Raw genomic sequence first — 12,777 nt, 5'->3', positions numbered from 1 at the left:
GAGAAGGAGGTGATTTACTGCACAGGATACTTCCAAGTGCTGCCGGCCATGGACACTCACTGCCACCATTGCAAATCCTATGCGGTAGTTGGTTTGGGATATAATGGAGCAGGGGAAAATGGACAAGACTTGAAGACTTCCCTGTTTGCCCTTTCTCCTTGGGCTTTTCCTGAACATAGCTCTATCAATCTTCTGGAAGACAACATTAATGTCATCATCATGGAGAAGGAGGAGGAAGAAGAGAGGAGTATCCCAGCTGACAGGTTAGTGGAGCATATGAAAGGTATACAATGAAGCTGGGGGGATCTCCTGTTTCTCTCCACACTCTCCTTTACCACACTAACCTATCAGCCAGAATTCTTTTGCATGTGGGAGTAGCTATCACCTGAGAGATTGGCATTCCCATGCAAAACCTCTGATAGACCCATGTTGGCTTGAGCAACTTGAGTAGTAACTAAGCCTTCCACTCAGGCACTTATTCTGAATCCCCTCATCCTGCCCCACCACATAACATGGAGAACAATAGGTAGTTGTTTTTCCTACCAGGAGGTCATGCTGGGTGAGAGAAGAAAGGAAGCCCGGGAATCCACTAATTGCTGCCCTGAAACTGTCCTGCATTAAACCGGTACAGATTGAACCACTCAATGGCCTTGGTGCTGAGGCACATTAAACCACAATTGTGGGGGCAGTGCACTTTATGTCTACATACTTAAACACTTCCTAGGCATGGGATTGACTTTATTCTAAACACAATTTTTCTAAAGTTATTTATTAAGGAAATTACAAACAAAAATGAAGAAAATATTAGTTTGGAATTAGTTGGCAATTATACTTTTTAGTATAATTACTAGTAATTTAGTAATTCCTAATTACAATTAGTTGGCAAAAATACTTTAACTGAAAATAGATTTATTAAGTGCAAGATGTAGTCTAATGAGAAGGCCAGATTCTTCATAGGTTCCTAGGATAGTTTATATGCCCAGTGGGGTTTAAATTCCACATTTAGAACAGAGACAAGTATGATCTGCATCTGAGAACAAACATTCCTTCACAGTTCCAATGTATCACTAGTAGTCAGGAGTAAATCAAGATAGGAAGGAAAAGCTTAAGAATATCACTACACACAACAACGGAACCAGAAGTGTACCATGTAGCAATGTCTTCTAAAATAACCAGCCCTGAATCTTATCAGAGGGAAGATGGATAGAAGCTGGCGCAGACTGATTGATTTAATAGTATTTTTATATTGCTGTCTCCATATCAACTCTTGACCATTGACAAAAGGCTGCATAAAATCCAAACTATCAGTAAAACAAACCCACACTCCAAATCCTGGCATCTAGGCTCCTCAATTCCTGAAAGTTCTCCAGAAAAATTCAGTCTTAATTCCCTCTGAAAGGCTATTGAGAAGGTTGTCATTTGGATCTTCAGGAGTAACCATACCCAGGGAAACATCATTTCTCTGAGTCCAGGAGGGTGCTTCATCTCTATGGGTCTGCTGGATGCTTCCTCTCTATGGAGCTTAACCATGACTAATGGCCAATGCAGCTTAGCATATAAGAACAGGACACACACTATCCTGTGGATAGGTTTAAAATGGAAAATATTGACACAATTCACCAAGCAAGGGCCTGCAAGAAGATGTAAACATATTTTTTAAATATTCACGTCCAAAAGTCACAAGAATATGAAAAATTATTCTAAAGCAATGTTTTGCTTGTTCCTAAAGATGAACATGTGTCTTATTTCCTCTGTCTATAAACTCATACATAACCAAAGTTAGAAGTTTGTCAGGTTTTCTATGTTTTATGTTTCTCCAAACTAATACTTATATATCATTAATACAGAGCAAATATATATTAAGCTTCTATAAGGCCATAAAAACCTGGCTCCTTGTGTTAGATGTCCTCCCCAAATGAAAGATGTTTGAATAACTACAATGAAGGACACGTTTCCTCAAACCTTGTCACTTTTATTCATCATATTAATGTTTCCTAAAACATTATATAAATGCCATTCTGAACAGAAATATTGAATATAGAAGTTTAAAATGTTGGTATTTCTCCCGTTTATCCATATCCATATATATACACACACACACACGTTTTCTTTATGTACTTTTATTTTTGTCATTCAAAAAACCTCTATTTTTACTGTTTATTTTTTGTTGTTGTGGAAAAAGAAATACACCTAGACTTGTTCTATCAGCTTCTCAGCTGTAATACTGCACTCCTACTAAATACATTACTTAGCTGCAGCTTGCTCTTTTAAACAATAATTCTTAGACTCTGCCCCCCACGCCCACCCCGCTATTTGTATTGTGGCACGTATAGGTTGATTTGATGGTTTTCACATGCTTTGCAAGAGAAACTTTTCTCTACCTTGAAAAATCACTAACAAAAATAGTTCTAAGGATTACACACACACACCCCTTTTCATCTCTCTCTCACACACACACACAGCATAGGAAAAGGAGCTCTGATGTGAGCTGGGCAGCCCCACTTTGGTTGTATTCACATGACAAGCTGAGTCAGCAAACCCCCATATTCTAAGTGTCAAGTAGCTGTGTGATACGTTGTATATAAGGGAACCATTCCTGCCTGAATTTGGCTAAACCTCTGCTGTGAAGATACACCTTCTGTTTTTCCATTGTTGCCTATTCTTCGATTCTAATCTCCCAATCCTGTACCGAGAGCAAAGTTTCTCTTCTCCAGCGCTGACTGATTGCGGAGAACTAGCCGCCCTCGACTCTGAGACCTTTAAAGAGTCCTGCAGGCGGCGGCAGCCGAGGGGCCTGAGCAGACCATCCTCCCGATTGCAGAGCGCACAGAGCGCCCTCCTTCTGCCCTCTCCGGCTCCTTTACTCAGCCTGAGCAAAAGATCAATGCTGACAGAGGTGCCTTCAGTTCTTCCTGCTTTGCCCTGAAAAGAGGAAGGTTCTGCTTTGCGCCGGTGTTAACGCCCCGGAGCATCGCATTGGCCCCCTTCGAATTTTTACCTGGAGAACCGGGACTTCCGCCTGGATTCCGGGGAAGCGGCGCGGCACAAGCAAGGTTCTAAAGCGGCAGCCGAGGCGGCTCCACCGAGAAGGTGGAGACGCGGGTGGCGCTTTGCTGTTCCCACTCTTGACGGGGAGAAAGTACGGCAGCTCTCTTTCTAGCAGGCCGCTACTGGAGGGAGAGGCTGGGCCAAGATGGCTGCTCTCGCTTTCCGCCGGAGCCGGGACCCAGAGTAGCTGCAGCGGCTGCGGCAGCAGCTCCCGTTCCTGTCGCGGTCCGTGGATTTGCCGCAAGTGAGTGAGGCAGCGGGTGGGCCGAAGCAGTTTGGTGGCCTGCGGGGCTTCTGGGGGAAATGCTTCGCGCGGGTGGGATAACTAAGCAAGATGGCCGGCTCTGCGCGCGAGTTGGGGGAGCAGAGGGCGGGGGAGCGGGGCTGAGGAAGCAATAGAATAGAGCCCCCCCCCCCTTGGGGGAAGGTTGGAGAAGGAAGGAAGGAAGAAGAGGACTGAAGGAGCAGCTCCGTCTCGCTGGAACGAGGCGCTTTAAACGGCGGGACCCTTCCGCTTCCCTTTTAAAGGACTCAAGAATGAGGTTAGGAGGGGGAGTCCCGGGGTCGGGCTGCACCTTTAACCCCACTCGCCGTTTCTTAAGGTTACCGAGTTCGTCTGAAGGTTCATAGTAGCGTCCAAGCCTCCGCGGTCCTCGGACCAGTGGGAAAGGGCGGGCGCTTTTGGGCCGGCATAACAAAAATACTGCTGTAAAACGCATCGGTTTGCGTTAGCCTGTCTGATTCCAAGACGTCGAAAAATGTTGGACGTGTTGCTTCTGTTTGTTCTTGGTATTTGCAGTGCGCAGGTTGCTTGCTTGATATTGTGGAGCCTTTTAATGAACGACGGCCCTGGTTGTGGATGTTTTTTTTTTTTTTAACCTCCACTTAAATCTTTAGCACCGTGGGAGATGCTAAGGGAGGAGTTACCCTCTTTTCTTACCCCAACCCCAGTTTTTGTTTACCTCTTACCTAGCAAGAGGTAAGCATTTTGTGTTAATGAAATGAAATGGCTTGGATACTCCAGCCCAGTGAGAAACATGACAGTTCAAGATCTGCAAAGTGGTGCCTTTCTTATTTTATTTTATTAATAAGTTTATAAGACTGCCCATATCACTGAACGTGACTCTGGGTGGCGTACAGCCAACAATTTATTGCTTCTGTCTTTCTGGAAGTCATCCAGTTAGGAGGTAAAAGCAAAATGTATAAATGGGAGTGATAATCTTTTTGGGGACACTAGATATTTATCTTCCTATGTAGACATTTATAATTGGCTGCCTAACCAAGTTTTTCTTGATCAAAAACCAAACTTCTTATTTTTCTCTAATAGAACAATTATGTCAAGGGAAATAGTGTTATGCTGTCTTTCTTTAAAATCTGTATATCTACCAAACACATCATTACACGTGCTGTAAGAGTTTTCACATAACCAAACTATCACAAGATCAGTAGTGTTGATTGAATTTGCATACTACATCATTCTTTTTCACTGTTAAATACTATACTCTTCATAGGCACATACTAAAATTGAAAATGAAGATAAGGTACAGTTAGTTTCTGCTAGCTATAAAACAATGAGGGTGGATCCTTTACAAAAATTTAAAGTTATTCTTTATTTTCTCATTAACATTTATTTTCTGGAGAAAATATTTTAAGTTGATAAATTGTTATCTTATAAGTTACATTAACATATTCAGAATTGTATCCATGTGAACATAATCGTAAATATTTAAAAAATAAAGAGCTGGAAGTGAATATTGCTGCAGCTGGACAGCCCTAAACATTGAGCAACGGGAGCTGGATGATGTGCTTCTATGCCAAGTTAGCTAAGCCTTGTCGTCTGCTATCATCCATTTCTCCTGCCAGGAGAAAACTGTTCTGATGAAGTGGAGAAACAGCTTTCCTTGCTTTGTCCGAAGCAGAGCACTTTTGTCGATGTAGGGCAGAATGAGGTGTCTAGGCTGTCGCTTTTGTGTTGAATCATGCGAGAGTACTCCTGTGCTTGTACAGCAGCCACTCTATCCTTCACTCAGGCAGCCCAGAGTAAGAAAGGAAACTTATATTTGAAAAATGCAGAATGGACCAATAATGAGAGCGGTGTCCACTCTTGCCCATAGTAACATTGCCAGTGGCACCAGTTCAGGCCTTCAGTAGAGACAGTACCCTGATACCTCTCATGTATTAGCATTCTTCGGTGGCCCCACACTACAGAATGAGCTGTGGTGGAAGTCCAAACTATATGAAATTGTTTCTTGAAAAAGCAAGGCAGGATGGGGAATGGTAAACCTAGGAAAAGTTTGGATAAAAATCTTTATAATGAGAGATTCATATTCCAGTCGTTCAAATGGGATATTATGTTAGACATGTCTATGTTATTCAAACGGGAAGCTTTTTTTTTAAAACCGCTTCTTAAAAAAATATTCTGAATAATTATTGTTTATTGTTTCAGAGTAAGCTAGTATCTGAATCCACAGTTTGTACTGACATGTTTATATATATATATACATACATACATACATACATACATATACATATATAAGTTTTTAAAACAAAGGTAAAAACCAATACAAACTAATATAGAGTAAGAAAGGGAAAAAAAAGAAATCAAAGAAAGCTAAATTTGCAAGAAAGAAAAAGTAAAAGAAAAATAGAAAAGAAAGACAAAAGATACAAAAAGTGGCTTCCAATCTTTTTTGCAGTAGTTATAAGTACAATTATAAATTTATCTCTTTCTCTAAAGTTACATCATGGACCTCTTCTTTCTGTAATCTATCTTATTTAATCATGAAAACCATAAATTATAAGTTCATTTTTTTCTGTTTGATACAAAAAGTCCATAAGGGGTTTTCAGTCAGCAATAAATGTAGATACTGTCTTTTTTCTGATCAAACAAGTCAGTTTGGCCATCTAGGCAAGTTCTGTCATCTTCACCAACCATTCCTCCACTGTAGGTATTGCCGAATCTTTCCATCTTTGTGCATACAATAATCTTGCTGTGCTTATATACAAAAACAATGTTCCATGATTTTTTTCCAACTGTTTGTCCCTCAGTCCTAAGAAGAAGACTTCTGGTCTCAATTGTATATTAATCTTTAAAATCCAATTTGCATTGAGATGTTTCAACAGGGAAATGTGGTTTGTTGAAAAGCAGATCTGACTTCCTTACAACTGCATATGAAGAAGGGAGGAAATGAACTTGGGACTTGGTCATGATGTTGTATTATGGTAGAACTGGATCAGGAATGTAGATGAGCAGTACCTATTGGTAAAACAGCACAGTACAAGATCATGTTTCCCAGTAATTGCAAGCATTGTTTTTTATATATATACGCATATGCATGCATGCATGTTTCCTTTTGAATTTCTGGTTTATAATCTAAAAGATAATGTGTCTGGTTTAAGGAATGGACTTTTTAAAGGCAATCAAATGCAAATATGTTTAATTACTGAACTGGCTTGTGTTAGCTAGGGTGATTAGCTTAAGAGCTCTTGATGACAAATGTGAGAAGTTTTCCTTGTTACAATGGGTTAATCTGAACCGTTATTTAAACCTATACAGAATCAATGAAAGGCAGAAAGCCCCGTTATGATGGATCTCTGGTTCAGCTGACCAGAAGATTCATGGATCTTGTCAAAGCTGCTCCAGAAGGAGTCCTTGATTTGAATGAGGTATCTCGTTTGCTAGGAGTACGGAAACGAAGAGTATATGATATCACAAATGTATTGGATGGAATACATCTTGTTCAGAAAAGATCCAAGAATCTTATACAGTGGGTGTAAGTTGATTCTTTTTTCTAACTTTCATACTTGAGATCCTGGGTAATTAAACATTATGTGAGTCGTATGGCAAAAAAACATTATTTCAAACAACATTAAAATTAAGAGTATGCGATACGACTTGGAGTCTTGTTGGATACAAACTCTTTATTATAAGCTAATAGTCTTGTTCACTACCTCTGTCATGGATACAAGGATACAGGATTGATCTAAGGATTCCTACAATAATATATGTAACGATCTTGAGCTTGGGCTAAGCATCATAATATTATGAATATTAAACTATTGAGACACTTCCTTGCTTCAGCTCTTAGGCAATGCAATCTCAAGTGGGAAGAATCTCCATTAATGATACTGAGCTTCTTGTATGTGAATACTATTAATAAAATACTTGCAAAGATCTTGTATCATGTAACAGTGTACGCAGCAACGTATATACAACTTACACAACCTGATCTAATAAGGATGTCAGTGAGTTTACACTGCTTAGGTCTGCACAAGATTAGGCTATTAATATGCATTCCTAATCCTGTGAAATGTATAGCTGCCATAGGTACTTGATTCTAGAAGTTAATATTATTTATGGTCTCATTAGAAATGCTTTTGGTGTTGATAAATGATGTAATGCTGCCTATACCTTTAAAGGTTAAACTTTAAAGCTTCTGTGCTTTTTTTTTTTTAATTAGTGGTTCAGATATTAAGCAAATTACTAAACGGACACCGGAGCAACAGAAGTTAAGAGATGAACTCTGTGATTTGACAACAATGGAAGAAGCATTGGATGAATTAATCAAGGATTGTGCTCATCAGTTGTTTGACTTAACAGACAATAAAGAAAATGCAAGATATCCTTTTTCCTTGGCATTGACCAATACTCTGAGTTGCTAGAATTAATCGATAATTAGGTTTTGTGTAATAAGTGTAATGTTTTAATAGTCATGTAATTGTTTATATTCAAATTAAACCATACCTTCTACTACTGCTGTTAAAATTTCTTAACTATTGCATACATTAGCTTATGTCACCTATCAAGATATTCATAATATTCAGACATTTCAAGAACAGATTATTATTGCAATCAAGGCTCCAGAAGGAACCAAAATGGAAGTACCCCCTCCTAAAGAAGTAGGTACATCTTGACTTGATTTGAAATTATTGGGATGTGATTGAATGAATAGCTGTACAAAAGATGTACTTCCAAAGATCAACAGTGACGTTTCCATTCTTATTTTAAATGCTACAGAAGGAGATTTATTCAAAAGTTTTTAAACAATTTTGTAACATATGTTAGCAAATTAAGATACTGGTTGAAAATTTAACTATAGTTTAGGCTGCCATTTTCTTCTACATAGAAATGAAGAGATATTACATGTATTCTTGGTCTCTCACTCTGAAATACCTTATCCTGAAGTTTGAAGGGAACGTATCTGAGATGATTTTCACTGGGATCAAACTGTAATGTTCAGAAATTCTTCTGGGGTTGAATGTGAATGAAAATGACTTGGTCCCACATCTTAAGCAACAAGAAACTGGGAGACACATACATCCCCATTGCCAGTTTCAGTGTTCAAAGAGGGATATAAATTAGCAACATAAGATATTTGGGGCTCTTCCTGAAGTGGTTACCTGGAAATTCTTATTGCATTCTGGGGAATTTAACTCTTTCTTGTGAATATGCTGGCATCCTTTGAGTTTTGAAATACAATTAAAACTATACACACTTCATCTCTTTAAATATTTGTCATGCTGTAGTTTGTTTTTTAATCATTAAAAAATAATGGTATTTTTCAGGACTGCATAGAAGTACATGTAAGAAGCACAAAAGGCCCCATTGACGTTTACTTATGTGAAGTGTCGTTAGACAATCCAGATGCTGAAGCTTCAGAAAATACAGATCAACTTTCATGCGAAAGCAAATAGGCTGATTTGCTGATGATGGAGGTAAATACCATACAGGAAGACAGAAAGGTTAAGGACTTGAAAGCAGAATAAAAACTGATTCATATTAAATAATGTAGAAAATGCTAAACATGGAGTAGGGGAGAAAAAAATGGTAACTAAAGAGAGGGAAGAATATCGGCACTGAACTGAAAAGAGGTGATCAGTAGAGATGTGTGCAAAGAAATAGGCTCAAACCAGGGAGCCTTATGCCAAGAAGAAAGTGAGCCCTAGGCTAAACCTTCTGAAGAGTTGAAGTTCAGATGTTTGCTGAGGAATTTCAGTTTCAAGTTTGGGGACCTAAAATCCCTTGGATTTCTCTGGAGCTTTGATTTTTCATTGAATCAAACAAACAAATGAAGTGGTTGATGGATGATCACACATCTCTCTTGAATATGCTTATCTTTAACTTGTTCTGTTATTGTTATGTTCTGTACTATGGCTTATGCCAACAATCTGCATAAAGTCATAATCATCTTCACTCATCAGGAATTGAAAAAATTATCCAAATCCTCCCTATTCAGTGCTGCTGCATTGTGCAAACATCATTTGATACTATATTTTTTATGTATGTATGTATGTCAATTTTCAGGGAAACAGGTTAGTTTTTAAACATTTAAGCATTTTAAACAGAAACCACCCTAATTTCTGCAACATGAAAATCTTGCTTTCCAAACTAGTGTGAATCTTTGCCATTTATGATGAACTAAAGAGTTAAAGAAAAATGGAGTGCATTCTTAAACATATTTATTATAATGTAAGTCAGAATTGAGTTCAGTGGAACTTTTCTGATAGACATGGTTTAAGATGGCATCCATAATATTTATTGTGATGATTTTTTCATTTATTCATGTTTGTGTCCTACCTGAATCCTGGTGGACTCAGGGATTAGATAATTTTAAACTAATGACAGCCTTCTGAGCTGTATAAAGAAAGAGTAGGCATGAATTCCAAGGCCAAATCCAACCCCTTTTATTCTAATGGTTAATATTCCAGCAACTTTTTTTCTAGTAAAATGGTTAAGATGTGATTCACACTGACAGAAATCCTACAAAGGAGAAAAATGCTTATATTAGCTATTCATAACTAGACCATTTTGCTTTTTTTTGAGATTGAATTGGAATCACATGTAGTGTGATATAATTCTGTCAGTTTAAAAAAAACCTAAGTTGGAAACAAAGGTTGAATTGAACTTTTCTAGTACTAGCTACTTATAACCATTACTACAAAGAAGATAACACTATATAATTTATATGATATCATTGGATTGTCAATAGGTCTTCCCAAGGTCCATTGTTGTGATGGAATGGAATTATGAAGGCCAGGCTCAGGGAGATAAACATTTTCTTAGCTCGCTGGAGGAGCATGGGAGATACAAGAGGAAGAGACTGGCACCTCCCTGAGGAATTCACACTGTTGTGGCTGGCTGACTTGGGAGATGGGGTTTCAGTCTGGGAAGATTCTTGCTAGAGGTTGTAGCTAATAAACATAGCTGAACTGAATTTGCATTGTCTCTTGGAGTTCCTTGGGCTAGGCCTGACAATTGTTAAGGGATGGTCAGGAAACTTGAGCTCTCATAAAGAGTTTTCATTAATCAAACCAACTGCTAAATTCTATGGGACATTAACTCTACAGATGGACTTGCTCTATTGCATAACAGAACGATATCCTTATTATTGAATATATGGTCATCCCATCTAACCTTTTAGTCATAAAACTAGTGATTTGTTTGCTTGAAAACATATGATACAGTTTAATTGTATGTTCATTATCCATGCACATCACATTATTTAGTTGCACCTAAAGTAAGAGTTTCTATATTATATCCTGTGGCTAAATATATGCATACATATTAAGAGGCAAAGAGGGTTGTGCATGAGAGTAGCTTCTACCCATTTAAAAAAGTGAGAGTGGGTTATCAGGAGAAACTTCAGAGAAAGTTGAATGCAGTGGGAGGGAGATGCTTAAGTAAAACAGAGAAGATCAAAAATGAATGGATGATGGAGGGAGGGAGGGAGATTGGATACAAAAGTGAGTGACCAATACGAAAGATGGTTTGGTCATATAGAGAGAATGAATGTGGACTGGATCATCCACCTAGAGTCACTCAGATGAGATGGGCAGCCATACAAATCGAATTAATAATAATCATTATAGAAGAAGCAGAAGCAGAAAATTTCCATTTATTTTATTTTATTTTTTATCTCCTGCTTTTCCTTATAATCACGTGCCTTATTCTGTACTTTCATAACATTGCTCACCTGAATGGAACTAGTATGATAGATATATATGTATATAAGTATATTGAGATTATTGCATTATCATGGTTAAATGCTTCTTCAGTATATGTTGCTATTCTAAAATAGTGTGTGTGTTAATTTTAACTTTTACAGTGAATCACATGAAGAGGGCTAATAAAAGTGAAGAATTTGATTTCTAAGCTTCAGCTTCATGGATTTTCCAAGATTTAAATCGCTATGGACCAATGCAGAGATAACAGGTGTTCCTCTTAAATTTAAGAGAAAAGAGAATGGAATTGTGGATTCTCCACCTGAGAACTTGTTTCCTGTCTCAGGCATTTCCAATGGCACAGAAGTGAAGAATAAATTAACATCTTTCCCTTATCCCTCTAAATCAGATCCAGGGTTTATTCACCCTGGAAATGTGACAGTTACGCAAAAAATAAAAAAAGAACTCTATTTAAGTAAGTCAGACTTAAGTTAGGTTTTACAAAAGTGACTTAGGTTTGTCTTCTAATGTAGGGTTTGTGAGTCCATATGTAGTAGCTGCCATAATTTATTTCATGTGTGCAAGTGTCCTCTTCTGCAGCGCAATGAATAGAAGTGGCATTCAGCATTAGGTTACTTTTACTGCTCTTTCAAAAGATAGCTCTTTGGAATTGAAGAAATGTATTTAGAAATGCACAACAGTTGCCCCAAAGTTGCACTGAACACGGAGTAAAACATAAAAATCTGGAAGAGGAAATGTTTTGTACAAGAAAAATAGAGTACAAGAAATAAGACTGTAAAAAGGTATGCCCTGCATTATGTGGATGTTCATATGAAATACGTTCAGCTTCGTATGGAATGTTGAAATTAATATGAAAGCCTGAAGAAATTGAAATTGCTTGGACCCAGTTGTTTGTATGCATCATGTTTAAATGGTCACTAATGAAAACTTGGGAGGCAGAGCTGCGCTCCTGCATCTGTACAGCAAAATAATAATAAATGTGTAAATATGAAAAAATCCAAGCCTTTTGTCTTCTGTAATTGAATGGAACTTTGAAGTCAAGCCTGAAGTTTTGCATCTATTTCTGTGTGCTGCAGCCTTACTAGGCTGTTAGTGGCATTAAAGCTGAACTGAATTACCAACTCAGAGTGAATGTCCATGCAGCTGCTGTCTTGGCTGGCTGGCTGGACTCTGGAGTGATAAACTTATAGAGTCAGGAGAAGCTATTGAATCCAACCCCTGCTTAGTGCAGAAATCCAAAGATGCTTTGTGTCTGAACACATCTAGTGAAGGGAACCTACTACCAACTGCTCTTACAGTGCTGACATTTGTTTGTTTTCCTAATAAGTCATAATTTTCTTTCTTTTGACTTTAATCCATTATTCCATGTCTGGCACTCTGGAATGAGCAAGAACATGTTTTGATTTTCTGTCTGACATCTTTTCAAAGATTTGAAGAGTGTTGACATAATTGTACAATTTTCAAAATTCATTATGCAGCAATATGTTATATCTATTTAATGCAGTAGCACCGAAGAATGGTGCTTTGTATCCTCCTAGCACCCAATTAACAAAAGCATAGCATGTATAGCAAATGAAGATTTCTTAGAATATTCAGAAATCTTGCATTTCTGCGTCCAACTGAGGTTAGTAGAAAAATAATGATGTATCTGTTCCGAAGTAATTGGTAATGGAATGAGATCTACAGAATTCCAAACTGACAATCTGTGATAGATAGCTGCTGCTTGTATCTTATTCATAATTTTTAGGAGTTGCATAGTTCTACTCG

At 38.0% G+C, this 12,777-nt stretch overlaps 1 protein-coding gene across 3 annotated transcripts; it reads left to right on the top strand.

The window, feature by feature from the left end:
* Positions 1–240: 240 nt before the first annotated feature.
* E2F6 (E2F transcription factor 6) lies at positions 241–12,006 on the top strand. Of its 3 annotated transcripts, none has more exons than XM_088136072.1 (6): positions 241–263; positions 6,605–6,821; positions 7,509–7,669; positions 7,835–7,947; positions 8,614–8,763; positions 11,154–12,006. In XM_088136072.1, exons 2-5 carry the CDS (start codon positions 6,610–6,612, stop codon positions 8,740–8,742), a joined length of 615 nt encoding a protein of 204 aa, XP_087992198.1. In that variant the 5' UTR covers positions 241–263; positions 6,605–6,609; the 3' UTR covers positions 8,743–8,763; positions 11,154–12,006. The 3 variants fall into 3 exon arrangements, with proteins under 3 accessions (XP_087992198.1, XP_087992203.1, XP_087992212.1); XM_088136077.1 differs by lacking the exon at positions 241–263 and adding an exon at positions 2,922–3,292; XM_088136086.1 differs by lacking the exon at positions 241–263 and adding an exon at positions 3,456–3,590.
* Positions 12,007–12,777: the final 771 nt, after the last annotated feature.

The sequence above is a fragment of the Python bivittatus genome, unplaced genomic scaffold, assembly GCF_059951505.1.
Source record: "Python bivittatus isolate LINGU-HERP-01145 unplaced genomic scaffold, Pbiv_v1 ctg000020_np1212, whole genome shotgun sequence".
NCBI classification, from domain to species: domain Eukaryota; kingdom Metazoa; phylum Chordata; class Lepidosauria; order Squamata; family Pythonidae; genus Python; species Python bivittatus.
This window is presented reverse-complemented; position numbering and strand designations above follow the sequence as displayed.

Bases quoted from the DNA above. Each gene is read 5' to 3' on its own strand.
- E2F6 (XM_088136072.1), top strand. From the start codon at position 6,610: ATGAAAGGCAGAAAGCCCCGTTATGATGGATCTCTGGTTCAGCTGACC. The intron at 6,822-7,508 runs GTAAGTTGATTC...TTTTTTAATTAG, and splicing joins AAGAATCTTATACAGTGGGT to TGGTTCAGATATTAAGCAAA. The intron at 7,670-7,834 runs ATCCTTTTTCCT...TATTGCATACAT, and splicing joins CAATAAAGAAAATGCAAGAT to TAGCTTATGTCACCTATCAA.